The sequence below is a fragment of the Microcebus murinus genome, chromosome 12 (assembly GCF_040939455.1).
Source record: "Microcebus murinus isolate Inina chromosome 12, M.murinus_Inina_mat1.0, whole genome shotgun sequence".
In the NCBI taxonomy this organism is placed as follows: Eukaryota; Metazoa; Chordata; class Mammalia; order Primates; family Cheirogaleidae; genus Microcebus; species Microcebus murinus.
The window spans coordinates 90625602-90650672 of record NC_134115.1 but is presented as its reverse complement, the minus strand read 5'-3'; the positions used below and the strand labels follow the sequence as shown (position 1 = coordinate 90650672).

Below are 25071 nucleotides of genomic sequence, written 5' to 3'. Positions count from 1 at the left end.
TGTTTTCACCCTGGTGATTTCTTGTCCCAGGAATCCCATATCTTAGAAATTCTCTTTAAGAAATAAGCCAAAATACAGAAAGAGCTATATGCACAAAGCTGTTCACAGTGTTGTGACAGTGAACATTGCCAGCGGTTGCTAGCGGTGCAGATGTGCGGCCACAGGGCCTAGTGAGGCAGCTGTGGCGTGACCTCTCGGCGCAACGCTGTATCGCCGTGGAAGATGGCGGCGGCGAGAGCTGCGCCAACATGACACAGCGCTACGGTGAGTGGTGGGAAAAGTCAGGACGTAAAAGATAGCACGTAGGTTATGCTTACGATCATAAACATAGCGTTCCAGAGGGAATATAATGAGAGTAGTTTTATGGAAGCGTGATGCGGTTATCAGAAACATTTATTTTCTTTTGCCTTAAAAGTTCTGGTCTATAAAGCCATCCTATTCCTTTTGAAATAACTCAAAAAGCCTAAAAGCAAAAAACAGATGAGCACCTCTCCACATCCTCCCCAGGGCTGGATCCTGGACGGCATCCCGGAGACGCGGGAGCAGGCGCTGACGATCCAGAGCCAGGGCATCATCCCCAGACACGTGGGTGAGTCGCGCCGGCCCCGCGGCCCACCGCCCCGAGCCTCAGACCAGGCCCCGAGCCTCAGCCCACCGCCCCGAGCCTCAGCCCAGGCCCCGAGCCTCAGCCCACCGCCCCGAGCCTCAGCCCAGGCCCCGAGCCTCAGCCCACCGCCCCGAGCCTCAGCCCAGGCCCCGAGCCTCAGCCCACCGCCCCGAGCCTCAGCCCACCGCCCCGTGCAGCCCACCGCCCCGAGCCTCAGCCCACCACCCCGAGCCTCAGCCCACCGCCCCGAGCCTCAGCCCAGGGCCCCGAGCCTCAGCCCACCGCCCCGAGCCTCAGCCCAGGCCCCGAGCCTCAGCCCACCGCCCCGAGCCTCAGCCCAGGCCCCGAGCCTCAGCCCACCGCCCCGAGCCTCAGCCCAGGCCCCCAGCCTCAGCCCACCGCCCCGAGCCTCAGCCCAGGGCCCCGAGCCTCAGCCCAGGCCCCGAGCCTCAGGCCACCGCCCCGAGCCTCAGCCCACCGCCCCGTGCAGCCCACCGCCCCGAGCCTCAGCCCACCACCCCGAGCCTCAGCCCACCGCCCCGAGCCTCAGCCCAGGGCCCCGAGCCTCAGCCCACCGCCCCGAGCCTCAGCCCAGGCCCCCAGCCTCAGCCCACCGCCCCGAGCCTCAGCCCAGGCCCCGAGCCTCAGCCCATCGCCCCGAGCCTCAGCCCAGGCCCCGAGCCTCAGCCCACCGCCCCCGAGCCTCAGCCCACCGCCCCAGCCTCAGCCCACCGCCCCGAGCCTCAGCCCACCGCCCCAGCCTCAGCCCACCGCCCCGAGCCTCAGCCCACCGCCCCGAGCCTCAGCCCACCGCCCCCGAGCCTCAGCCCACCGCCCCCGAGCCTCAGCCCACCGCCCCGAGCCTCAGCCCACCGCCCCCGAGCCTCAGCCCACCGCCCCAGCCTCAGCCCACCGCCCCGAGCCTCAGCCCAGGGCCCCGAGCCTCAGCCCAGGCCCCGAGCCTCAGCCCACCGCCCCGAGCCTCAGCCCACCGCCCCGTGCAGCCCACCGCCCCGAGCCTCAGCCCAGGGCCCCGACCTCAGCCCACCGCCCCGAGCCTCAGCCCGGGCCCCTAGCCTCAGCCCACCGCCCCGAGCCTCAGCCCAGGCCCCGAGCCTCAGCCCACTGCCCCGAGCCTCAGCCCAGGCCCCGAGCCTCAGCCCACCGCCCCCGAGCCTCAGCCCACCGCCCCGAGCCTCAGCCCACCGCCCCAGCCTCAGCCCACCGCCCCGAGCCTCAGCCCAGGCCCCCAGCCTCAGCCCACCGCCCCCGAGCCTCAGCCCACCGCCCCAGCCTCAGCCCACCGCCCCGAGCCTCAGCCCACCGCCCCAGCCTCAGCCCACCGCCCCGAGCCTCAGCCCACCGCCCCGAGCCTCAGCCCACCGCCCCGAGCCTCAGCCCACCGCCCCCGAGCCTCAGCCCACCGCCCCGAGCCTCAGCCCACCGCCCCCGAGCCTCAGCCCACCGCCCCAGCCTCAGCCCACCGCCCCGAGCCTCAGCCCAGGGCCCCGAGCCTCAGCCCAGGCCCCGAGCCTCAGCCCACCGCCCCGAGCCTCAGCCCACCGCCCCATGCAGCCCACCGCCCCGAGCCTCAGCCCACCGCCCCGAGCCTCAGCCCACCGCCCCGAGCCTCAGCCCACCGCCCCGAGCCTCAGCCCAGGGCCCCGAGCCTCAGCCCACCGCCCTGAGCCTCAGCCCACCGCCCCGAGCCTCAGCCCACCGCCCCGAGCCTCAGCCCAGGCCCCGAGCCTCAGCCCACCGCCCCGAGCCTCAGCCCAGGCCCCGAGCCTCAGCCCACCGCCCCCGAGCCTCAGCCCACCGCCCCGAGCCTCAGCCCACCGCCCCAGCCTCAGCCCACCGCCCCGAGCCTCAGCCCACCGCCCCGAGCCTCAGCCCACCGCCCCCGAGCCTCAGCCCACCGCCCCGAGCCTCAGCCCACCGCCCCCGAGCCTCAGCCCACCGCCCCAGCCTCAGCCCACCGCCCCGAGCCTCAGCCCACCGCCCCGTGCAGCCCACCGCCCCGAGCCTCAGCCCACCGCCCAGAGCCTCAGCCCACCGCCCCGAGCCTCAGCCCACCGCCCCGAGCCTCAGCCCAGGCCCCCAGCCTCAGCCCACCGCCCCGAGCCTCAGCCCAGGCCCCCAGCCTCAGCCCACCGCCCCGAGCCTCAGCCCAGGGCCCCGAGCCTCAGCCCAGGCCCCGAGCCTCAGCCCACCGCCCCGAGCCTCAGCCCACCGCCCCGTGCAGCCCACCGCCCCGAGCCTCAGCCCACCACCCCGAGCCTCAGCCCACCGCCCCGAGCCTCAGCCCAGGGCCCCGAGCCTCAGCCCACCGCCCCGAGCCTCAGCCCAGGCCCCGAGCCTCAGCCCAGGCCCCGAGCCTCAGCCCACCGCCCCGAGCCTCAGCCCAGGCCCCGAGCCTCAGCCCACCGCCCCCGAGCCTCAGCCCACCGCCCCAGCCTCAGCCCACCGCCCCGAGCCTCAGCCCACCGCCCCGAGCCTCAGCCCACCGCCCCGAGCCTCAGCCCACTGCCCCCGAGCCTCAGCCCACCGCCCCGAGCCTCAGCCCACCGCCCCCGAGCCTCAGCCCACCGCCCCGAGCCTCAGCCCACCGCCCCCGAGCCTCAGCCCACCGCCCCAGCCTCAGCCCACCGCCCCGAGCCTCAGCCCAGGGCCCCGAGCCTCAGCCCAGGGCCCCGAGCCTCAGCCCACCGCCCCGAGCCTCAGCCCACCGCCCCGAGCCTCAGCCCACCGCCCCGAGCCTCAGCCCACCGCCCCGAGCCTCAGCCCAGGCCCCGAGCCTCAGCCCACTGCCCCGAGCCTCAGCCCAGGCCCCGAGCCTCAGCCCACCGCCCCCGAGCCTCAGCCCACCGCCCCGAGCCTCAGCCCACCGCCCCGTGCAGCCCACCGCCCCGAGCCTCAGCCCACCGCCCCGAGCCTCAGCCCACCGCCCCGAGCCTCAGCCCACCGCCCCCGAGCCTCAGCCCACCGCCCCGAGCCTCAGCCCACCGCCCCGAGCCTCAGCCCACCGCCCCCGAGCCTCAGCCCACCGCCCCAGCCTCAGCCTACCGCCCCGAGCCTCAGCCCACCGCCCCGTGCAGCCCACGGCCCCGAGCCTCAGCCCACCGCCCCGAGCCTCAGCCCACCGCCCCGAGCCTCAGCCCACCGCCCCGAGCCTCAGCCCACCGCCCCCGAGCCTCAGCCCACCGCCCCAGCCTCAGCCCACCGCCCCGAGCCTCAGCCCACCGCCCCGTGCAGCCCACGGCCCCGAGCCTCAGCCCACCGCCCCGAGCCTCAGCCCACCGCCCCGAGCCTCAGCCCACCGCCCCGAGCCTCAGCCCACCGCCCCGAGCCTCAGCCCAGGCCCCGAGCCTCAGCCCACTGCCCCGAGCCTCAGCCCAGGCCCCGAGCCTCAGCCCAGGCCCCGAGCCTCAGCCCACCGCCCCGAGCCTCAGCCCACCGCCCCGAGCCTCAGCCCACCGCCCCGAGCCTCAGCCCAGGCCGCGCAGGACAAGGAGGAGGAGGCCAGACGGCGCAGTTGAGCTTTCCCCAAAGCTCCGTGGATTCAGGGCTGGCTGTGAGGAAAGCGGGGTTTTGCTTTCACCTTGGCGATTCTGCTCCGGGAATCCCGTATCTCAGGAGCTGTCTTGAGGAGCTACTCGAGAACTCGGAAAGAGATGCGTGACACAGCTGTTCCCCGCGGCGTTATCTGTGGCAGTGGACGTATCTGATGGGACCGTTCTTTTCAGAATTTATGGGGATGGGCGATGGTTGTTGTTTTAATGTCATTATACAGCAAAGAAAAAAAAAAAAAAACGCACGAAACAAGTTATTGGTCCTAATGATCCGAATGCGCGGCAGCCACTGCCCGCGTGCCCGTCTCACTGCCTTTCTTCTCCGCGCAGTGGTGCTCAGCGCCCTGGACACGGTCCTGATCGAGAGGAACCTGGGGAAGAGAGTCGACCCTCAAACTGGAGGTACGACCCTGCAGCCCGCCCGCCCTGCGGGGTGTCAGAGACAGCTGTGATGACGGCCCCCTGCCTTCTCCTGGGCTGCCCTGGCCTGGGCACCCGCGGAGGGGCACGTGAGAGCCTCATGGGCAAGCAGGGGCGCAGGTGCGCGGGCCGGGCTCTGCGCTGGAGGGCACGTGGGAGACGATACATCTCAGCAGATGAGGAAAAAGAGGACCGTTGCGGTCACAAGGGGAGCCCTGTTTGTGGCGGAACCAGGGTAGGCTGTGGAGTGTGACGCCGGGCACCCAGACCTTGAGCCCACTCTCTGCTGAGCTCACATGGGAACCAGGTGATGCATCTGTTTCTTCCTGGGACAAACTCTGTGCCCCCTGCGTTCTTGGGTGCGCACACCAAAGAGTGAGGCAGGAGTGTTATCTGGGAGGATTGGCAAATGCTAGCGGGGACAGGACCCTTCAGTTGGATCTTAAAGACCAGACAGGGCTGGGCACGGTAGTGCATGCCTCTAATCCCAGTACTTTGGGAGGCTGAGGCCAGAGGATCGCTTGAAGCCAGGGGGTCAAGACCAGCCTGGGCAACATACCAAGACGCCCCATCTCTATTAGCCGGGCATGGTGGTGCACACCTGTAGTGCTAGCTGAGCCCAGGAGTTGGAGGTTGCAGTGAGCTATGATCGTGCCACTGCACTCCAGCCTGGGCAGCAGAGTTAGACCCTGTCTAAAAGTAAAAACAAAACAAAACAAATAACCAGATAGTTCTGAGGGGGGTTGATGGGGAGGTGGGCATGGCCTTGACCTCCAGTGCTCAGGCTCTGGCGGCAGATGGACCTGGGTTTGTGGATCCCTGGCTGCGCCCCTTTCCAGCTGCAGACGTGGAATACTTCTCTGAGATTCAGTTTCCTCGTCTGTATTTGGGGCTGAAAATTCCAGAACCACCTTTGTGATCAGATTGCTGTGAGGATGAAGTGCAAGTCTGCAGGTAGGTGCATATCAGAGTGCCCAGCACAGAGTGAGAGCTCAGAAGTTCATGGCCGCCCTGTCCTGTACCGAGTGTCACTTCCATTGTTTTCTCATTGTCACCAGTAACAATAACGGGTAGGGGCAGGCCCGGAGCCAAAGACGCATCCGGAAGTGCTGGTGTTGAGTGACTGTGTCCTGTCGCAGTCAGACACACCCCTGGCCCCCAGGCCAGCAAGCATCCCAGCCAGATGCAGCCCCGTCCACGGTGGCCCTGGAGTGGGCGATTCTACCCGCGCCTCTCTCCTTACAGAGATTTATCACACCACCTTTGACTGGCCCCCTGAATCTGACATCCAGAACCGCCTGGTGGTGCCGCCTGGCATCTCGGAGATGGAGACGGCTCGGAAGCTGCTGGAGTATCACAGGAACATTGTCAGGATCATCCCTTCGTACCCCAAAATCCTGAAAGTCATCAGTGCTGACCAGCCGTGCGTGGACGTCTTCTACCAGGGTAAACACAAACGCGCAGCCCCACGCCAGTCATGGTCCAGGGCGGGGGTCACCATGAACTTCCACCTCCTTGGCCCAGCGTCACTCCCTCTGGGAGCAGCCAGTGTCCAGGATGTGCCTGGGACCCCGGTGTCCAGTCATAGCGGCCCAGGTTCCCGCCCAGCAACGCCTGTGTGCGGGGGCCGAGGGGGAGCGCCCCTCGGGGGCCCTGGGCCAGTGTCCCACACGCACGCAGGCGTGGTCCCGTCTCTGGCCCACAGCAGGTTTGACAGAGATGGGGCGGGGGAGGAGAGGCGAGGGACCGGGCGGGAGGGACATGGTAGCAAGAAGTTTGGGCCTGACCTTGAGGGAGAAGAAAGAAAAAATATATAAACATTAAGACAAAAACAAAAGCCACCACCCGCGAAAAGCCACAAAACCACAGCACAACTCGGGTGTGGCGAGTCCTCTCAGAGCGGAGATGAGCAGCTGAAGGGCCACCCCGCGTCGCCCGCCATCGCGGCAGTGACACATGTTCCCGCAACTTCTCGGGAGCGGGCCCAGGCAGCCGGCGCGAGGAGGCGCAGGGCCGAGCTGCGGTCACTTCTCAGGCCAGCGCGGGCAGCCGCGCAGCCTCCAGCCAGGCTCTCAACCCCGCTGAGCCTCCGCGTCGTCGTCCCCGCCTTGGTAACTGAGCTTGTGCCGCTGCCCCAGGTGTAGGTGAGGATTAGACGCGAGTCTCCAAATCCGGTGCCCGCAGCCCTGAGCACCGCCGCCGGTGCAGAGAGGCGGCTCCAGGGGCGTCAGACTCCATTGCCGTTGCCATTATTCCACGTCCCGCCCAGGAAGGCGAGGGGAAGTTAGAATAACTCTGCCCCGAAGTAGCTGTATTATAATTTTCCAAAGTCTTGCTGAGCTTCAGGCATCCCCAAATCCAGCTACCCGCTTCCCTCCAATGGCAGGTCCATGCAGCATCTACAATAAAAGTGACATTCCAGATAGGTAAGGCGCTTGACAGTTTATAAAGCCCCTTTTTCATATGCTCTCTCAGATCTCTCCGAGAGAAGTTTTGTCTTGATGAGGGGGTGGTTCTGAACACCCTCAGACCCTTCCCCGCTGACCCCCGGCACCCCTCCTGCCAGTGGCTTGTTGCGCCAACAAGAGATGCTCTCGGCGTCCCCAGAGCCGGGAAATGGGACGCTGCCGGTGGCGTCTGCGGCGTGGCCTTGCTCTCTGAAGGGGGTAGGCAACCAACCGGCGGATGAGCAGAAAATGATGCTGCTTTTAGAAATGCCAGGCTTCCGATGGCTTCTGATTTTCCAGTGATTTTGCATCTCGGAAGGGTCTTTAGTAGCAAACGCTGCACTCCTAAGATAAACAACCGCAGCATTTATCTTATGGCATATTCTGCATTTACACATTAATTACTTCCAAATTACTTAATTAAATTTAAAAGTTCATATGATCGTTCATAAAGAATTCATGCCTGGAATTGTAAATAAAAATGTGAGTGTCTGAATATTAATTATTATTAATTAATAATGCAGAGAGATAAATTGAAAATTGGAATGCAAAATTCTCTCCGTGTTGTTTTTTAATCTCTCTGCAGTGCATCCGGCAACCACATATTTTTAAAAAGAATAATTAGATGTTGAGACTGTCTGGGGGATCATTACTTCTAATTAACTTAGTTATTTACTGTAAATTAAGCATCATTTGTAAGCAGGCCGCTTTGCCTGTAGCATTTGTGCTTTTCGGATGCGCTGGATGGCGGCAGGTCTGAGGATGAAGAGAGCCCTGCCTGGGCCCTTCCTCTGGGCTCCTCTGGGGGGGCGTGTTACCCAAGGCGGTAGGTTGGGAGGGTTGCCCCAACTCTGCCAAGTCTCGGAGCCTAATTGACTCATCTGTAAGATGGGACAAGAATGACACATCTCTCGGGGGACTATTGGGTCACACAAATGAGGTTATGCTGCAGAGTGTTGATCTCAGCAATTAATACGTGCTGTTGATGGGGGTGATGACACTGATCATGACCTTGAAGACACTCAGTTCTAACTTACTTGAGCCTTTACTTCTAAAAAGAGGGGACTGTAGTATCTCTAATGATCCTTCAAAATTTGCACGAGGAACACATCCCAGTAGTTCTCAATTGGGAGCAGTTTTGCCCCCATCCCTCACCCCGGGGATGTGTGGCGATGTCTGAAAACTTTTCTTGGTTGTCACGACTTGGGGTTGTGCTCCTGGCGCCTAGCGGGCACAGGCCAGCAATGCTTCTCGACATCCTGCAATGCACAGGACAGCCCCACATAAGTGCTCACCTGGCCCCAAGTGTCAGTAGTGCTGAGGTTGGGGGATCCTGCCACATCTGTAGGTGGTTCTTGGGTGGCGTGTTCCTGGAGGGGGCGTGTTGGCTCGGCTCTTGCCCAGCACAGAATCTGCTGGAAGGCACACTGGCAAAGGCAGATGGGCAGGAAGGTGTAACGGGGCCGCCCAGGGCTGACCGTGGACCGTGGCAGGAGGCGAGGGCTGGGGAAGGAGGCCCTGCTTGAGGCTGGCTCGGGGGCTGTGCGGGCGGGTGCCTCGTCTGCTCCGTGAGCTCCCCTCGCTCAGGTGCCCGAAATGCTGCCCTTTTACGGCCTCCTCGGCCTGTTCCCACAGCTCCCCTCTTCTGAGCTCGGCGGGAGGTGACCCGGTTTGATGTTCTGTAGCTTTTCTCTGTGGCTTCTTGATATCCAGCGCCCCCACCATGCAGGCCACCCCGTTGTTGGAGACGCTCACCCCACCTCCACTCCTTTGTTCATCAAATGCCAGGGGCACACCACGGGCCAGGACCGCGCGGCTACATCTGCACACCCGATGACCTATTTGATCACTGCCTCTTTGGAGACTTGCAACAAAGTTGATGTCACTGGAGTGCGGCTGCACAAATTATTCTCCACCAATTCCTGAGTCCTTTAGAAGTCCCTGTGCGCTAGGCCCCCGCGTGGCCTGATGCATTTATCAAAGCCTGTGTCTGACACTCGGGCGCACCCGGCTGAAAGCCAGTGTGCCCCTCCCCCAGGAGACCGGCCTTGTCCCAGGGCTTGAGGTGAGAGGCTCAGCCTGGCTTCAGTGTGGAGCCGCCGCCCCCCAACCCTATAGTGTGCGCCATCATGTCCCAGGACCAGCCTCCCGCTGCAACACACCCGGCCCCGGGGTCCGACTAGAGGGCGTGCAGACAGACGCCCGCACCAGGTTTCAGACGAATTCCAGGGCAGTGCTCAGAGGAGGGTTTCTGTGGATTTCACTGCCCCCTCCCCGCCCTGGTGACCAGGCCTGCCAAGTCATTCCTTCCCCTGCCTGCCACCTTGCCTTTGGCTGCTGGGCAGATGCACAGAGGGTTTCCATGGTGCCGTAAAAGAGAGAAATAATCACTGCCGTTAAAAGAGCCAAAGCAGAGGTGCTGTAAGCGTGCTCCCCTTTCTTTAGGACCGGCTTTATTATCCTCATATCCTGTCTTTCCAGCTCTGACCTACGTCCAAACCCACCACCGATCCAATGCTCCGTTCACCCCAAGGGTGCTGCTGTGTGGGCCCACGGGCAGTGGGAAAAGTCTGCAGGCAGCCCTCCTGGCCCAGAAATACAGCCTTGTCAACGGTGAGTGCCCGGGAGCTGCCTCTTCCAGAACCTTCCCTGCCTCTGCCCTGCCCAGCTTCCTCGTTTTATTGGGGGGCGGTAGGAAGGGTCTGCATCACTTCTCTCTCCGGCTCTCTGCTCTTAGCACTTTTCAGTTAGTCCCTCTTTGAGGGGGTAGATTTCTTTTTTCCTCTGAAAGAATATTGCCATGAAAACATTAACCAATAAAAACATGTCTGCAGCCCAAAGAGCCGGCACATTTCCCAGCCATCATTTTTTACATCCTTTGGCGGCGGTTTCTGTGCTTCGCACCAGGCGCTCTGCAGTCCGGCCCCTGCTGTCTCCCTTGAAGCCCTGGCCCTTGCATAATAGGAACCCACGGTTTATTTATTTTCTCCGGTCTCGCTTGGCTCCCCCAACCCAGGTCAGTGTGTTTACAGGCAGACAATTTCTGAACCAGAGGAAGACTTCTTGCTCTGCACAGTTTCAATAAATATTTTACCAGGAGGAGAGAAAATATTGAAATCAGCTCTCCAGGTCTTTCCCGGGGTGGTCCCAGGTGGTCTTGGATGCCAGCCTGTGTTCAGGAGCATAAAGGCCTGGAAAGGAGGAAGAAACTGTAGCAGATACACGGTGCAGGGCTGGAGGCAGTCAAAGGCCTTGCCTCCCCTCCCCATGCTCCACAGGCCCCCAAATCCTCTATGTAATTTACTAAGACCTGCACCCCGAATATACATATGCATACTACCCGGCAAATTACACAAACACACCATGCAAATATACAGAGAAAATAGAAACATATACAAATACATACATATACACACACTACACACACACACACACGCACACACACACATATACATGATCCCAGCAGGATCAAGTTTTGAATAGGTCTCCTCCAACATAAAATTTTCAATTAGGTCTCCTCCAACATAAAATTCTAAAGCCACCAGCCAGGAATCAATGACAAAAGTCATACCCATAAAATGAAGATAGAAAACTGAACCACAAATTTTATTACTATGGAAAATTAAACAATTTAGGGGAAAAAAATACTTTTCCTTGCATCAGTGTTTTGTTTTTCTTTTTAAACAAACCAGTTATTTCGAACATTTCTTCTCCTTTTGATGTCACCTGTGAAGGGTATCGTAAGGCTGGGCTTCCAGCAGTGGTTAGGGGTGGCTTCTTCGTCAGGAATGCGCGGCAGTCTACCTGCCGCTGCACGTGCTCGTGCGCCTGTCTGCCCTCGTCCTCACGAAGGGGGTCCGAGAGTTACAGCCGCCAGAGCACTGGCGACAGAGGGGATCCACAAACAGCCGCGGCCGCCTACGCCGACTTATTGGAGTAATTGCCTCATGCCGTGTGGCGTTCCCAGACACTCTCACTTGAGAAAAATACTTTTTTAATTTAAATTTCGCTCGGTGTATACCAATCACGAAGAGCTGAAATTACCTGCCTAGAATTCTCTAAAAATGAAAATAAAAAAGTTCACGATGAAAGAGGCATTATGGGACTCTTTTAGATTAATTCAGCATTTGGAAGCTAACTCAGAAAGTTCATTTATCAAAATTCCTGGATAAATACGAGACTTCACGAGATTTCAGTAAACCAGTGCAAGGGACCCAAGGCAGGAAGAGCAGCGCGGCGCCTCGAGGTCTCTGCCCGGGCCTGTGTGCACCCGGCGCTCCGGGCACCCCCTGCTCCGCTGGGGCCGCCCCGGCCTGAATCTGAGCTGCTCGTCAGGGGACAACAGCTGCAAACAAACAGAAACGAACCCAGCATGCACTCCCACAGAGTTTACCCAAAGACTCCCATTCGCAACAGGTGGGACTGTCAACGGGCACAACTCTCTGAAAGGTAAAAGCCACCGCTGGTTAAAATGCTAGCCGGGATTTCGCTCCCGGGATTTTATTCCACTCAAACACCCGCTCAGATCCTCCGAGAGAGACGTGGCAGAGCCAGAGTGAAAACTAGGGCCAACCTCAAGCTCCGTTAACAGGCGCTGTGCGAACAGGCAGCAAGTAAAAAGAAACCTGCGCGGGGACTGGCCGTCCGTGGTACATTGCAAAATGACGGGGGCAGAGAGCATGTCACTCGGCAGTATCGGGGGGAGGGGGGTGATCTCATTTTTGTTTAAAAAAGTACGTGAGCCTCTGCTCAGAAAACTGCAGAGACATCCATACACCAAACTGCTCACCTCTCTGTAGAGTGGTGTATTACACAATTCCGATTTTTCAGCGAGCATGAATTTTCTAATCAGAAGTAACCATTTTATTATTAGTAGTATTATTTAATCATGTAATAGTATTACATTATGTCAGATCAATTAATTATTTTATTGATTAATTTATAAATCAAATAATGATAATTAATTATTTAATATTATTAATATTACTCTTTGAGTGCCTGCTGTGTTCTGTGCACTTTACTGGGTACAAGGACACAGATAGGGTCAAATGCAGAAAAAATAAGGGGAACTGTGGGATGCAGGTGAGACCTGCGGGCGGGCCAAGGGGCATGAGGGCAGTGAGGCGGGGCGGATCCCCATGCGGCCGGACTGTCACCTCCTCACCTTTGCCCGTCATTTCTTCTCAAAATGCCTCATCAAATCCAACAGCAAAAAGACTTTTGCCGTATTTGAGCATCTTGACCACAAATATAATTAATTATTTTTCCTTGGCCGGGCGCAGTGGCTCACGCCTGTAACCCTAGCACTCTGGGAGGCCAAGGCAGGCGGATTGCTCGAGGTCAGGAGTTCAAAACCAGCCTGAGTAAGAGCAAGAACCCGTCTCTACTAAAAAATAGAAAGAAATTAGCTGGAAAACTTAAAATATATATCAAAAATTAGCCGGGCATGGTGGCGCATGCCTGTAGTCCCAGCTACTCAGGAGGCTGAGGCAGGAGGATTGCTTGAGCCCGGGATTTTGAGGTTGCTGTGAGCGAGGCTGATGCCACGGCACTCTAGCCCGGGCAACAGAGTGAGACTCTGTCTCAAAATATATATATATATATATATATATATATATATATATATATATATATAATTTTTCCTTTCCAGACTTTGATTCTTTAGGAGAGAGGAGACTGTCCCTGCATTTTCTTCATAAGACGTTGTCAAGGGCGGTGGCTGTAGGCAGGGGTTCTAAATCGTTCTTTCCTAATATAAGCACTTAAAGTTACACATTTTGTTCTAAACACTGCTTTAGCTGAATCCAATTTTAATATGTTGTGTTTCATCGTCTTTCAGTTTTTAATTTCCCGTGTTGTTTTTTTATTTGACCCAAGTATCATTTGCAAGTGTATTGCTTAGTTTCCAAATATTTAGAGATTTTTTGGATTGTTTATTGCTATTGATTTCTAATTTAATTCTAATGTCATCAAAGAACATACCCTATGTGATATTGCTCCTTTGAAATTTATTAGTACTTTTTTATAGCCCAGCATTTATGGTCTGCATTGGTGAATTCCGATGAGCACTTGAAAAGAGTAGGTATTCTGGCATTGTTGAATGTAGTGTTCTGTAAATGTCAATTGGAATGAGATGTTTGATAGTGTTGTTAACATATGTCCTTAAATGATTTTGTATGTATTATTTCAGTTACTGAGAGAGGTGCATTTGTCTGTTTATCTATGAGTTTTTGCTTCCTGTAATTTGTTAGTTAAGTGCATACAGTTGTCCCTCAGTAACTGTAGGGGATTGGTTCCCCCAGGTCCAGCGAGAACCTCTCTTGCTCTCTTTGACACCAAAATCTAAGAATGCTCAAGTCTTTGATACAGAATGGTGTGGTATTTGCACATAGCCTACGCACATCCTCCTGCATACTTTAAATCATCTCTAGATCACTTGTAATAACTAATACAATGTAAATGCTGTGTACATAGTTGTTATTCTGTATTGTTTAGGGAATAATGACCAAAAAAAGTCTGTACATGTTGAGTACAGACACGAATTTTCTTTCCTGAATATTTTCAACCTGCAGTTTGTTGAATCCACAAATGTGGAAACATGAATATGGGGGGCCAACTGTATACATGGATATGGAAGGCCCATTGTAAGAATTGTTGTGTTCTTGGTGAAATGACTCTTTTATTGTTAGGAAATGTTTCTTGGTCTCTCTAGTAATGCTCATTTTCTTGAAGTCTGCTTTGTCTGATGTTAATGTAGCTACTCTAACTTTGTTATGATTAATGTCTACATGGTATATCATCTATCCCTTTTTTTTAGACTATTTATGTCTTATATTCTAAATATGTGTCTTGTAGACAGCATATAGGTGGGTCTTGCTATTTTTTAAAATCTAGTCTGGCAATCTCTGTCTTTTAATTGAAGTGTTTAGTCCATTGCTATTTAAGGTAATTTTTATATGATCAGTTGCAATTCTACTATCTTGTTTTTTGTTTTCTATTTGTGTCATCCATTCTTTGTTCCTCCTTTTCTGCCATCTTTAGGATTAACCAAATATTTTGTAATAATGCATTTTATTTCCTCTATTGACTTTTTAGCTATATCCCTCTGCTTTATTTTGTTAGTGGTTGCACTAAACATTAAATATGCATCTTCTACTTGTCACAGACTATTTTTGAATTAGTATTATACCTCTTTAGGTATAACATAAGAACCTAATAGCAGTGTATTTTCATTTACCTTGCTCCTGTCTTTTGTGCTATCATTGTCATTCATTTTACTTCTATATATGTTACAAACCCTACAATATATTATAGTTATTTTTACTTTACATAGTCATATATCTTTTAAAGAAGTTAAGATATAAGGGGAAACAGACTTTTTATATGTATCCACATATCAACACGCTTCATTCCTTGGTTTAGATCCAAGTTTCCATCTGGTATCATTTTCTTTCAGCCTAAAGAGCTTCCTTCAAAATCTCTTGTAGTGAAAGTCTGATGACAAATTCTCAGCTTTTGTATGTCTGAAAATGTCACTGTTTCACCTTTTGATAGATGTGTTTGCTGCATGTAGAAATCTATGTTGATGGGTTTTTTATTATTTTTTTATTTTAGCACTTTAAAGATGTCGTTCCATTGCCTCTGGCTTACATTTCTCCTGATGGGATCTTAGGTTATTTCCACCATTGTTGCCCTCTATATGAAGCATCCCCCCTCCCTCTGGCTGCTTTTAATATTTTATCTTTAGCTTTCAGAAAGATGTATCAAAACGTGGATTACTTTGTGTTTATCCTGCCTGGACCTCAGAGACTCTTGGATGTGTGGGGTGATATTTTTATTAGAGTTTGAAGTTTTCCTATCATTATTTTCTCAAATATTTCTCTCTGTCCCTCCCTCCCTCCCTCCCTCCTCTCTCTTCTTTCTGGAACTCCAGTTACATGTATTTTAGGCTGCTTGACATTGTACTGCAAGCTCCTGAGGTTCTGTTCTTTTCTCATAGCCCTTTCCCATCCCTCAGTTTGGGTACTTTATGGTGCCCACTTTCCTGTCTTCAGATTCACTGATTGCAGCCCACCTAGTGACTTTTTCACTTAATACACTGTATTTTCCAATTCTAGAATTTCCATCTGTTTCTTTTTTTATAGTTTCTACTCTCTGTTGAGATTTTTCCATCTGTTTACTCCTTTCAATTATCTTTTTTTAAGGCTTAAAATATATTTATAATAACTATGTTAAATTCCTGGTGTGCTAATTCTGACATATGTGTCATCTCCTGATCTGATTCTATGGCCTATTTTCTCTTCTTGTAGGGGTCACATTTTCTTGCCTTTTTTTTTACATGTTAAGGAGTTTTTGATTATGTGCTAGACATTGTGTTTATCACAGTGTTGAAAGTCTGGATTGTGACTTTAAATGAATTGAGTTTAAATGAATTGCATTCTAACAGGCAGTTAATTTATTGAAGGATCAACTCAATCCCTTTGAAACCTATTTTTAGGCTTTGTTAAGGTGGAACTAGAGTGTTCTTACTCTAGGGCTAGCCAGCCACACAGGGGTGGGGAAACTGCAGCCTTCTGATTTCAAGATTTTTCTTTTATAGATACCAAAGGAGGCAAGGAAAGCTTATGTTTATCTGCTGCACCCCCCTCCCGCTTTTTTTTTAAATATATATGCTTTAATTAGAGTAGTTTCAGGACAAATAAAATAACACATTAGAGAAAAAAATTACTTAAAAATAGTTGTGTTTATATTCCACAATTTGTTCAAATACTGGTTTTCTTATAAACTTTCTACAGGATGTTTTAAAACAAATTCTTCACATTGTATCTTGACTTTGTACTTACAGAATTTCAGGGAAATAGTTCTGTGTTTTTAATAGCTTAATTTGTACTAAAGGGATGGCAGGTGGTCACATGCAGTCCATGTGGGATTCTAACATGACATTTAGTGAGTTTCCTGATGTAGACCATCCGTTAGACGCTGAAGGTAATGCATCTGTTGAAAGAAGTGACTGTAGATTTGGATTACTGCTCTCTGCATCTTCCAGTTTTTCTGTGTTATCTTCCCAATTAACGTGGAATCTTGTGACCCTGGGATTAGATGCCAAAATGTTCCTTTGAAGCTTAGAAAAGTCTGGTTTTACTGGTGGATTTTCTCTTAATTCTGTTTCAGTATGTTCATTATTTACATTATAGCCAACTCTAATGAATTCTTGACCTCGACAGGTACAAGTAATTAGCACAACTGTTGCCCCTACTGCATCTGCATCTGGAATGAGTCCTGGATTAGGCCGCGCCCCTTTTAATAAAAAGGATTTATTCTGCAAAATTTGAATTAGGTCAAAAAGACCACACTTCTGGGTCTAGAAGGCCACATTGCGCCTGAAGGCTGCAGGTTCCCCAGCCCTGTGAGGTGTGGCCTTGCCGGAGTCTCAGCTGAGTATCTGGGGTGTTGAGCAGGGTCTCTCACTTGGCCGCCAGCGTCCCCGGCACTGTGCGAGTTCCATTCAGCCCACAGCTTCCCAGCTTTCTCTGCCAGGCCTTGTGGAGCCTCACCCTGCACATGGGCGGGTTTGTGCTGACCAAAGACCCGGGGAGTCCCCATGGGATTTCTGGGACTCTTTCTCTGCACAGCTCCCTCCTCTCCTTTACCTTGTTCCACAAACTCCAGCGACCTCCAAGCCCCAAGCTCCTATCTTTGTTTCCTCCACCCAGCGAGACCGCTGCTCCATTCTGGATGCACTTGTCCTGTGCTGAGGCTCGGAAACCGCCCGGCGGTAGAAATCCAGGGCTCGTTTTGTGTGTTTCCCGCTCTCAGGGATTACAGGCCTGTTCTATCAGCCGCCCAGTGATTCAAAAGAACTTGCTTCGTCTGTTTTGTTCAGTTTCATAGCTCTCTGTAAGAGAAGTTAAATATACTACCTGTTACTCCTTCATGGTCAGAGCAGACCTGAGTTTGGGTCCCAGCTCTGCCCTACTGGCTTGTGACCTAGAACAGGCTGCTTACCTCTCTGAGTCTCAGTCTCCTTATCTAAAAAGCAACAGGTTGTCGGGAGGCCTGAATAAGACGAAGCATACCTAGCACAGCACTTGGTATATAGAAGAGTCTCAGTTACTGTCAGCTTTTATTCTTACATTTCTTTTGCCTGTGAAGCTGCTAACTACTTTGGATTAAGTCACTGCTGTCATATGCCTGGTGATTAAGCATATCGTTATTGGGGAATAAAGTTTTGGTGATGGTAGTTGTCTTAAACATTCATGCTATCCAGTTAACTTTAGGGTGGCTTTTAGTATCTTTAGTATAGGCAGAAAACTCCTGGGCCCTAGAGGTAAGAAAACCAAGAGGGTGCAATTAACACGCACGACAAAGCCCCTTTACTTCTCCCCGGGACCTTGCTCCCCCAGCAGGCAGCACGGGCGTTCCTTCCCCTCGCTCTTCCTCCTGTTTAGGGTGTAACGGCGCCTTTCTGTTCCTCTCTCCCTCAGTCTGCTGCGGGCAACTGCTGAAAGAGGCCGTGGCAGACAAGACGCAATTCGGCGAGCTCATCCGGCCCTTTTTTGAAAAGCAGATGGTAGGTAGGTGACGCTTCGCACTCGCCGCCGGGACCTTACAGGCTCTGTGTGAGGCCGTCCGAGCATCTGGGGGCTCAAGACTGGGGAAAACAGCCAAGAAACAGGAGTCGGTCTCTCTCGTGGGCAAAGGCTCCGTTGCTTGCTCCTCGGTACGGCCCCTTGGCGTCCACACCTGACCTCAAGGCAGGTGGCGTGTGGATGCGGTGGGGTCACCACTGTGGCTTAGAACGTTCCTGTTTCTCAAGAACGTTTACTCGTCATAACTGACAGCCCTTAAAATTGAGAGCCAGGAGAGGCCACGGAGCTTCTCGCATCCTTTATTATTTGTGGGCGAAAATACCGTGGGCAAATATCCCAATGTGATGAGCAGTCAGAAGCCAGAAGTGCCAGACAGCCTTGCAGGTGTGAGGGTTGCCTGGCATTGGTCCTCGGGGACTTGGATGCTCACCTGCTGGCGGGGGAGCAGACCCAGATGATCTTTCCAGAACCTCTCGACAGTCTACGCTCTGAAAGCATTCCCAGGATCCCGCCCCAGCAAGGGCGCTTCCGAGGTGGTTTTAGTCCAGCTTCCTGAGTCCGAATGAGCCGCGGGAAGGAACCCAGCTGCTGAGGCCGCACGGCTAGTTCCCAGCTGGGCTGCTCTAGACCCCACATTTGCTCCCTGGAGCAGTGGATTTTCCACTCGCCACATCTTATTCTCTTGCATAAAGTGCTATAGCTCCTCTGTGCCATCAGCACAAGCTCAGCTATCAAGGCTGGTTGAACATATGCTTATTGTGAAGAAAATCAACCCCAGAAGGAGCTGCCGTTGTAGCGAGCAATGTGGGCGTTGGCTGGGACCCCCTCCCTGCAGAAGCTCATCACCTTCTCCTACCATTTTCTAGAGAGAGCAAGTGGGCGAGGAAGCATGTGACAACAGGCTGAAAGGGCCCCCAGGGAGACGTCCTGGCCAGCTCTCCCAAGGCCCTCTTTAAGATGTCCTAGTCCCCAGGGTGAAGTTCAAGGGGAGCAAAGTGGGATCCATCAGGCACGAAGCCCTGTGTAGGGGCATGTCCGTGGGTGAATCTACCCCCAGGTCTCTGCGGTGGTCCCTAGAATGAGACGGAAGCAGGAGGCCCTGGGAGGGTGAAATTCAGTATGAGCTTTGGTGCCTCCCAGTCTGGGTCAGATTCCAGTGCCACCCCCTCCAGCCATGTGGCTCCAAGAAGCCACCGTTGCCCTTCTTGAAGCCCCCAGCTTCTTGATGATGGGGTGGTCGTAGGAATCCCTGCGTGCAGGGCTGTCTCGAGGCCAGGCTGTCACGTACAGGGCAGCGCCTGGGAGGCTCGCTGAAGGGCGGCTGCTGTTATTAAGAAGTCACAGGAGCCTGGTGCCGTGTCTGCTATAGGCTCACCGCTCACTGGCGGTGGCCGTCTCTGGGCTGGTGTCCACAGGTCTCTCCTCCCGCTGGGGAGCCCACCAGCAGTCCAAGATGCAGGGGAGGGGGAAGTTAACCGCTCCACCTACCCTTGCCGCTGGTCCCCAAGCTTCTTGGGTATATACAAACACAATGAGTAAGATGTGCAACGTTTGGGGGATGGACATGCATGAAGCTCTGACTCCAGGGGGGAGGGGGGCATGGGCAATATATGTAACCTTAGCACTTGTACCCCCATAATATGCTAAAATAAAAAAAATAAAATTAAATAAAAAATAAAATTTAAAAAAAAAAGGAAGTCACAGGAGCAGCAGCGGCAGAGCACCTGATGTGTCTCCTCAAGCATAATTTCCCTGCAGCCATGCCACATTCCCACTTACTGGGGTGGTGGTGGTGATTAGCACCCTAAATAATTTATTCAATTATTTGTTGAATAAGGAATGAATGTGATACCAAGTTAACATAGATTTATATGGTTTTAAATTTTGCTGGTAATATTCCACTGTATGACTGGACGATAATTTAATTCCCCACTAACAAGCATCTAGTGGTTCGGAAAGAAAGACTATGGACCGGGCAATGAAGCAGTGTTAACAGTCGGTGCATCTTGGGGAAGGGTAGGCAGGGATTCTTTGACTCTTCTTGCAGCTTTCCTGTACGTTTGGATTTTATTTCAAAATATAAAATTACAAAAAGTAAACCTTTAGGTGTTTTCCAAATTTGCTCTCCTTCAATAATACTATAAAGCATACTCGTATTCATACAAACGTCCCTGGTTATCTTAGGGTCAGCTGTGCACGGAGTCAGTGGTAATGCCCGTCAGTGACAGTGACACGTGACACTGCACTGCTGCACGGTCCTGCCATCGGCGTGTGGCGCTCGCTTCCTCCGTGTCCTTGCCATCTCTGCGTGTTGCCAGTGTATTTGTTTTCTATCACTCTAACTTACTTAGTGGTTTAGAATAACACAAATTTAGGCCAGGTGCGGTGGCTCACGCCTGTAATTCCTAGCACTCTGGGAGGCTGAGGCGAGAGGCTCACTTGAGCCCAGGAGCTCAAGACCAGCCTGAGCAAGAGCCAAGACCTTGTCTCTACTAAAAACAGAAAAAATTACGTGCAGTAATGAGTGCCTGTAGTCCCAGCTACTTGGGAGGCTGAGGCAGGAGGATCTCTTGAGCCCAGGCTGCAGTGAGCTATGATGATGCCGCGGCACTCTATCCTGGGTGACAGAGCGAGACTCTGTCTCCAGATAAATAAATAAATAATAATACAAATTTATCTTACAGTTCTAGAGGCCAGAAACCCTAAAATTAAGGTGCTAGCAGAGCTGTTTCCTTCCTGAGGCACCGAGGGAAAATTTATTTCCTCACTGGCTTCTAGAGTCTGCCTGCATTCCTTGGCTCGTGGCCTCTTCTTTTGTCTTTAAAGCCGGCAGAGTAGCATCTTCAGATGTCTCTCTCGCTGACCTCTGCTTCTGTTGTCACACCTTCTCTGATGCTGACCCTCCTGACGCTGTCTTAGAAGGACCCTTGGGATTATGTTGGCCCATCGAGATAACCTGGGGTAATTCCCCATCTCAAAATCCTTAACTTTATCACATCTGCACGTCAGGTAACATATTCACAGGTACCGGTGATGAGGGTGTGGGCATCTTTTATGTAGGGGTGGGAGGCATTATTCTACCTACGGCAGCCAGTCATTTGAGTCTTTGTTGATTTGTTAGATGACAAAGACTTATTTCTGTTTAATTGTGGTTAATTGTATTTAATTGTGGTTTTTTATTAATGAGGTTGGTAAATTTGAACGTATTTTCATAATTGGTCATGCATATTTTATCTTTTGTGAACTACCTTCTTATAGCCTTAGCCTATTAACTTACTTTTCCCTTTGCCCATTTTGCAAGTAAGCTATTTTTTGTCTTAATTCATTTGTAAGTGCTCTTTGCATATTGTGGTTGTCTAGCTTTTTTCTGTTAATTTTTCATTATACCCATATTCTATATTTTATCTCTATACTTCAAGGCACATTATAACCTTGTAGTTTTAGTAATTATTTGGAAAAAGAAGCACGACTCATCACAGGCTTTTGGTTCTCAGACTTCCTGGAGTGCCATGGTCACCCAGGAGGTCATGTGGTCACATTAGGATGTTGATTCTTTTTTTTTTTTTTTTTTTTTTTTTTTGAGACAGAGTCTCACTTTGTTACCCAGGCTAGAGTGAGTGCCATGGCGTCAGTCTAGCTCACAGCAACCTCAAACTCCTGGGCTCAAGCGATTCTGCTGCCTCAGCCTCCCGAGTAGCTGGGACTACAGGCATGCGCCACCATGCCCGGCTAATTTTTTCTATATATATTAGTTGGCCAATTAATTTCTTTTTTTTTTTTTTTTTTTTTTTTTTTTATTTTTTTATTTTTTTTTTTTTACATGTTCCTATGGATTCTGAGCCAATTAATTTCTTTCTGTTTATAGTAGAGACGGGGTCTCGCTCTTGCTCAGGCTGGTTTCGAACTCCTGACCTTGAGCAATCCGCCCGCCTCGGCCTCCCAGAGAGCTGGGATTACAGGCATGAGCCACCGCGCCCGGCCTAGGATGTTGATTCTTATGGTGTCGTGAAACCCTTGGCCTTCTAGTTTTCTTCCTCCACCTCCTCACCATTTGACAGGCAGGCTCATCTTCCTTTGTCATGTAGGAACTTGGGCATTTACAGATCCTTAATTAACCACCAGATATGAACACTATTTTCTTTACTCAATTCAACCCGTATCTTTTGGGTAAAATGGGACCTATTGCTAGTTCCTTTTATAGAGACAGAAATGAAGTTGCTTGAGTCAAAGTGTGTTAACCTTGTGCATAGCCGGCTTCCTTCATCTGCCACTAACAACAAACCCGAGGAGTCCCTTCCGGGGTGGTCCAGATGCAGGGCTGCTTTTTTTTTTTTTGCCTTCTGTGTTTTGGTGAATACAAAGGAGCCAGACCGCGCATTCCCCAATTTCCTATAAAGTCAGTAAGACCTCGATAGCTTCGGTCTTCAATGTTTCATGCTAGAGTTTTTCCGCCACAGCTCTTTGTTTATTTAGACTATGTAGCTCTATACTTTTGCTCCTTCTACAAAATTAAAGACACAACAACAACCAATATCATATCTTCCTAACAGAAGCAATAAATTCTGTCATTTCACTAATCCTGATCTCGCAGGGATAACAAAGAATGCATTTACATTCATAACCACTAACAGGGTCTCATTAGCGGGCTGCGGAGAGGCGCCGCGGAAAGCAGCGCACTTGGAGGCGCGCCGGAACCACCCAGGTCTGGCAGGGGCCCACTTCACTGCCAGCTGCAAAGGAAGGAAATTTTAAATGATTCTCGACAGGATTTGGTCTTGAAGGGAAGGTCGGACCGAGTAAGGAAAGTCTGCTTCGCCAACCACAGCCTTGCTCGTTCTGAGTAACTGCCGTTGGCAGCCCGGCTGACGCCCGGCTTCCCAAATCGAGCATCGGTGCCACCTGTGACTCGGGGGCCCCCTGGCCTGCTGGTGTGCCACTGTTCAGATTTTAGGGGTGGTGACTGACCTCATCTCCTCCCCACACTCTGCGTTCTGAACCCTCTAGGAGACAGACCCCAGAGTTTGCCTGAAGCATTGAATGGAGAAATGGTGGGATCCCAGGTCATGGGGGGGCTTCCTAACCCACCCACCCACCCAAGGCCAGGCCTGGGGACAAGCCACCCAATAAATGGCCACACCCCAATGGTGGAAACCCGGAGATGGGCCCCCAGACCTGGCCCAGGAAGAGCCCTGACTGAGTGGAGGCAGGAGTGGAAGGGAATCCCCCCGTACAGTGGGCGAGGGCAGCAAGCCGAGAATGGGAGCTGGAGGGGCCAGTCCTCTGAGCGACTGTCCTCGCTGGGAGGAGGAAGGCAGAGGGGCAGTGGAATCCATCTTCCCAGCGCTGCCCTGGGACCAGACGGCCCCTCCTGGACACTCGAGGACAGGTTGGTGCATCCCAACACTGTCAGAGCTTCTAGACGAGGGAGCCAGCCAATGGCTGCTCCTCCATCCGCTGAGGCATCCCAGCTCTCTGTCTTCAAAGTCGTAGGCGGATTTCAGACATCTCCGCCCTGGGTGCGGGCGCGTTCCTGAGAGCACGGGAAAGCACCAGCCACCCCGCTGCGTGCGAGGAGCTTTCCCACGTGAAATCCAAAAGGCTGCATGGCTCAGGGAGCTCCCAGTGGAGCAGGGATTATGACAAGGGCCGTGGGCCAGAGGCCCCTGGCATTTCTGAGCTAACAGATGTCACTGCCAGGGCTTCCTACCATCTAAGCCACTGGCGTAGCCAGCTCACCCTCACCATCCCCCAAGCCAGGCAATGCGGGTCCCTCCTGGGGCCACTCCTCACGGCCCTCTGGGTGCTGGGCCGCCTCCGCTGGGCGCTCTGCTCCGGCCCCGTGGCCGTCTTTCTTCCCCGAGACCCTGCCAGTGCCGGCTGCTGCCCTCTCTCCGCTCACCTTGGAGCTGCGCGCCCCAGAGACGCCTGGCTTTGTCATTGTTGTGCCTCTTTGCCACCCTCGCAGTGCTCGTCACCACCATCACTGGCTCCGCCGAGCAGATCCAGATGTCATCTTTTCCCCGGAGCCACTTGCTCCTGTCTCCCCACTCCAGGCCTCAAGATGTCCCAGCCATGACCTCTGTAGACTTCGTTATGTTCTTTTTCTGTCCTCACAGGTGCTGCCAACACCTCCTTCTTTCGAATCAGCAGCAAAATTAATAACTGTGCCATTTCCCATCCTTCCACATTTACCGACCGCGCAAGGGACTCCAGGGCCCCCGTCTCAGCGCATCTTCAGCCCCTTGATCCTAGGCGCTTGGCGACGGCACCATGGCCGGAGGGCTGGGGAGGTGCTTATTCTGTGCCCTGGACTTTGAAATATATAGGTCTGACCTCCTAAACTCATTCTGACTCGAGCTGCAGCGAACAGAGCAAATTTATTCCCCGGGGCTCTCTGCGCGAGGTCTTTATGCAGGCAACTCCATTAAAGCCGACGGGAGAGTGCGCCCAGACGGCGGACGGGGTCGGGCTTGAGTCAGGCAGCCCGGTGGCTGGGAAGCACCTGTCACTTCTACGCTGGTACAAAACAAGCAAAAACCGTTCTGGGCTTTTGGAAAAATAAGTTCTCAGCTGTTTCTGTATCATTTAAGATGAGGCAGTTGGCGCCGGCGGGCCCCACGGTGGCGAAGCCGAGGTTCTTTTCCCTCCGAAACCAAACAGAGGAGCTGGCAGACCTCACTTCTCTGGTTAAGTCACTGGTGTGTCACAGTGGCCACCATCTCCAGACGACGCGCCCCTTCCCCAGGGCCTCATCCTTCCAAAGGGTTTTTTTTTTTTTTTTTTTTTTTTTTTTTTTTTTTGAGACAGAGTCTCACTTTGTTGCCCAGGCTAGAGTGAGTGCCGTGGCGTCAGCCTAGCTCACAGCAACCTCAAACTCCTGGGCTCAAGCAATCCTCCTGCCTCAGCCTCCCAAGTAGCTGGGACTACAGGCATGCGCCACCACGCCCAGCTAATTTTATATATATATATATTAGTTGGCCAATTAATTTCTTTCTATTTATAGTAGAGACGGGGTCTTGCTCTTGCTCAGGCTGGTTTCGAACTCCTGACCTCGAGCAATCCGCCCACCTCGGCCTCCCAGAGTGCTAAGATTACAGGCGTGAGCCACCGCGCCCGGCCAAAGGGTTTTTGTGAAATTTCTGAATTCTAGAGACCCAGAACTTCCCAAGGAAATTCTCCATTCTGTCTTTGCTTGTGGGAATGTCTGGTTTTCCATTTTTATCCTTTATTGTTATTATTTCTTATTTCAGAATATGAAGAGCTACAAGTGTTTCTGTCACATGGGTGGCTTTTATGACGCTTGAGTCGGGGCTGCAAGTGTGCCCGTCACCTGAATAGTGGTCATGGTTCCCGTTAGGTAGGTTTTTGCTGCCCGATTTTCTCTTAGTATAAAAACCCGCCCTGGTCATCAGCCTCACGGTGTTGTTCAGACTCTT

The 25071-nt window shown here is 53.2% G+C and overlaps 1 protein-coding gene across 1 annotated transcript in view; it reads left to right on the top strand.

Annotated features, from left to right (window-relative positions):
- The window catches only part of AK8 (adenylate kinase 8), a 132515-nt gene that overhangs the window by 38285 nt on the left and 69159 nt on the right, over positions 1-25071 (top strand). Inside the window, exons 6-10 of the mRNA XM_012744104.3 lie at positions 508-589; positions 4510-4581; positions 5845-6045; positions 9528-9659; positions 17531-17620. Of these exons, the coding sequence (XP_012599558.1) occupies positions 508-589; positions 4510-4581; positions 5845-6045; positions 9528-9659; positions 17531-17620 (577 nt within the window). The remainder of the gene's footprint in view (positions 1-507; positions 590-4509; positions 4582-5844; positions 6046-9527; positions 9660-17530; positions 17621-25071) is intronic.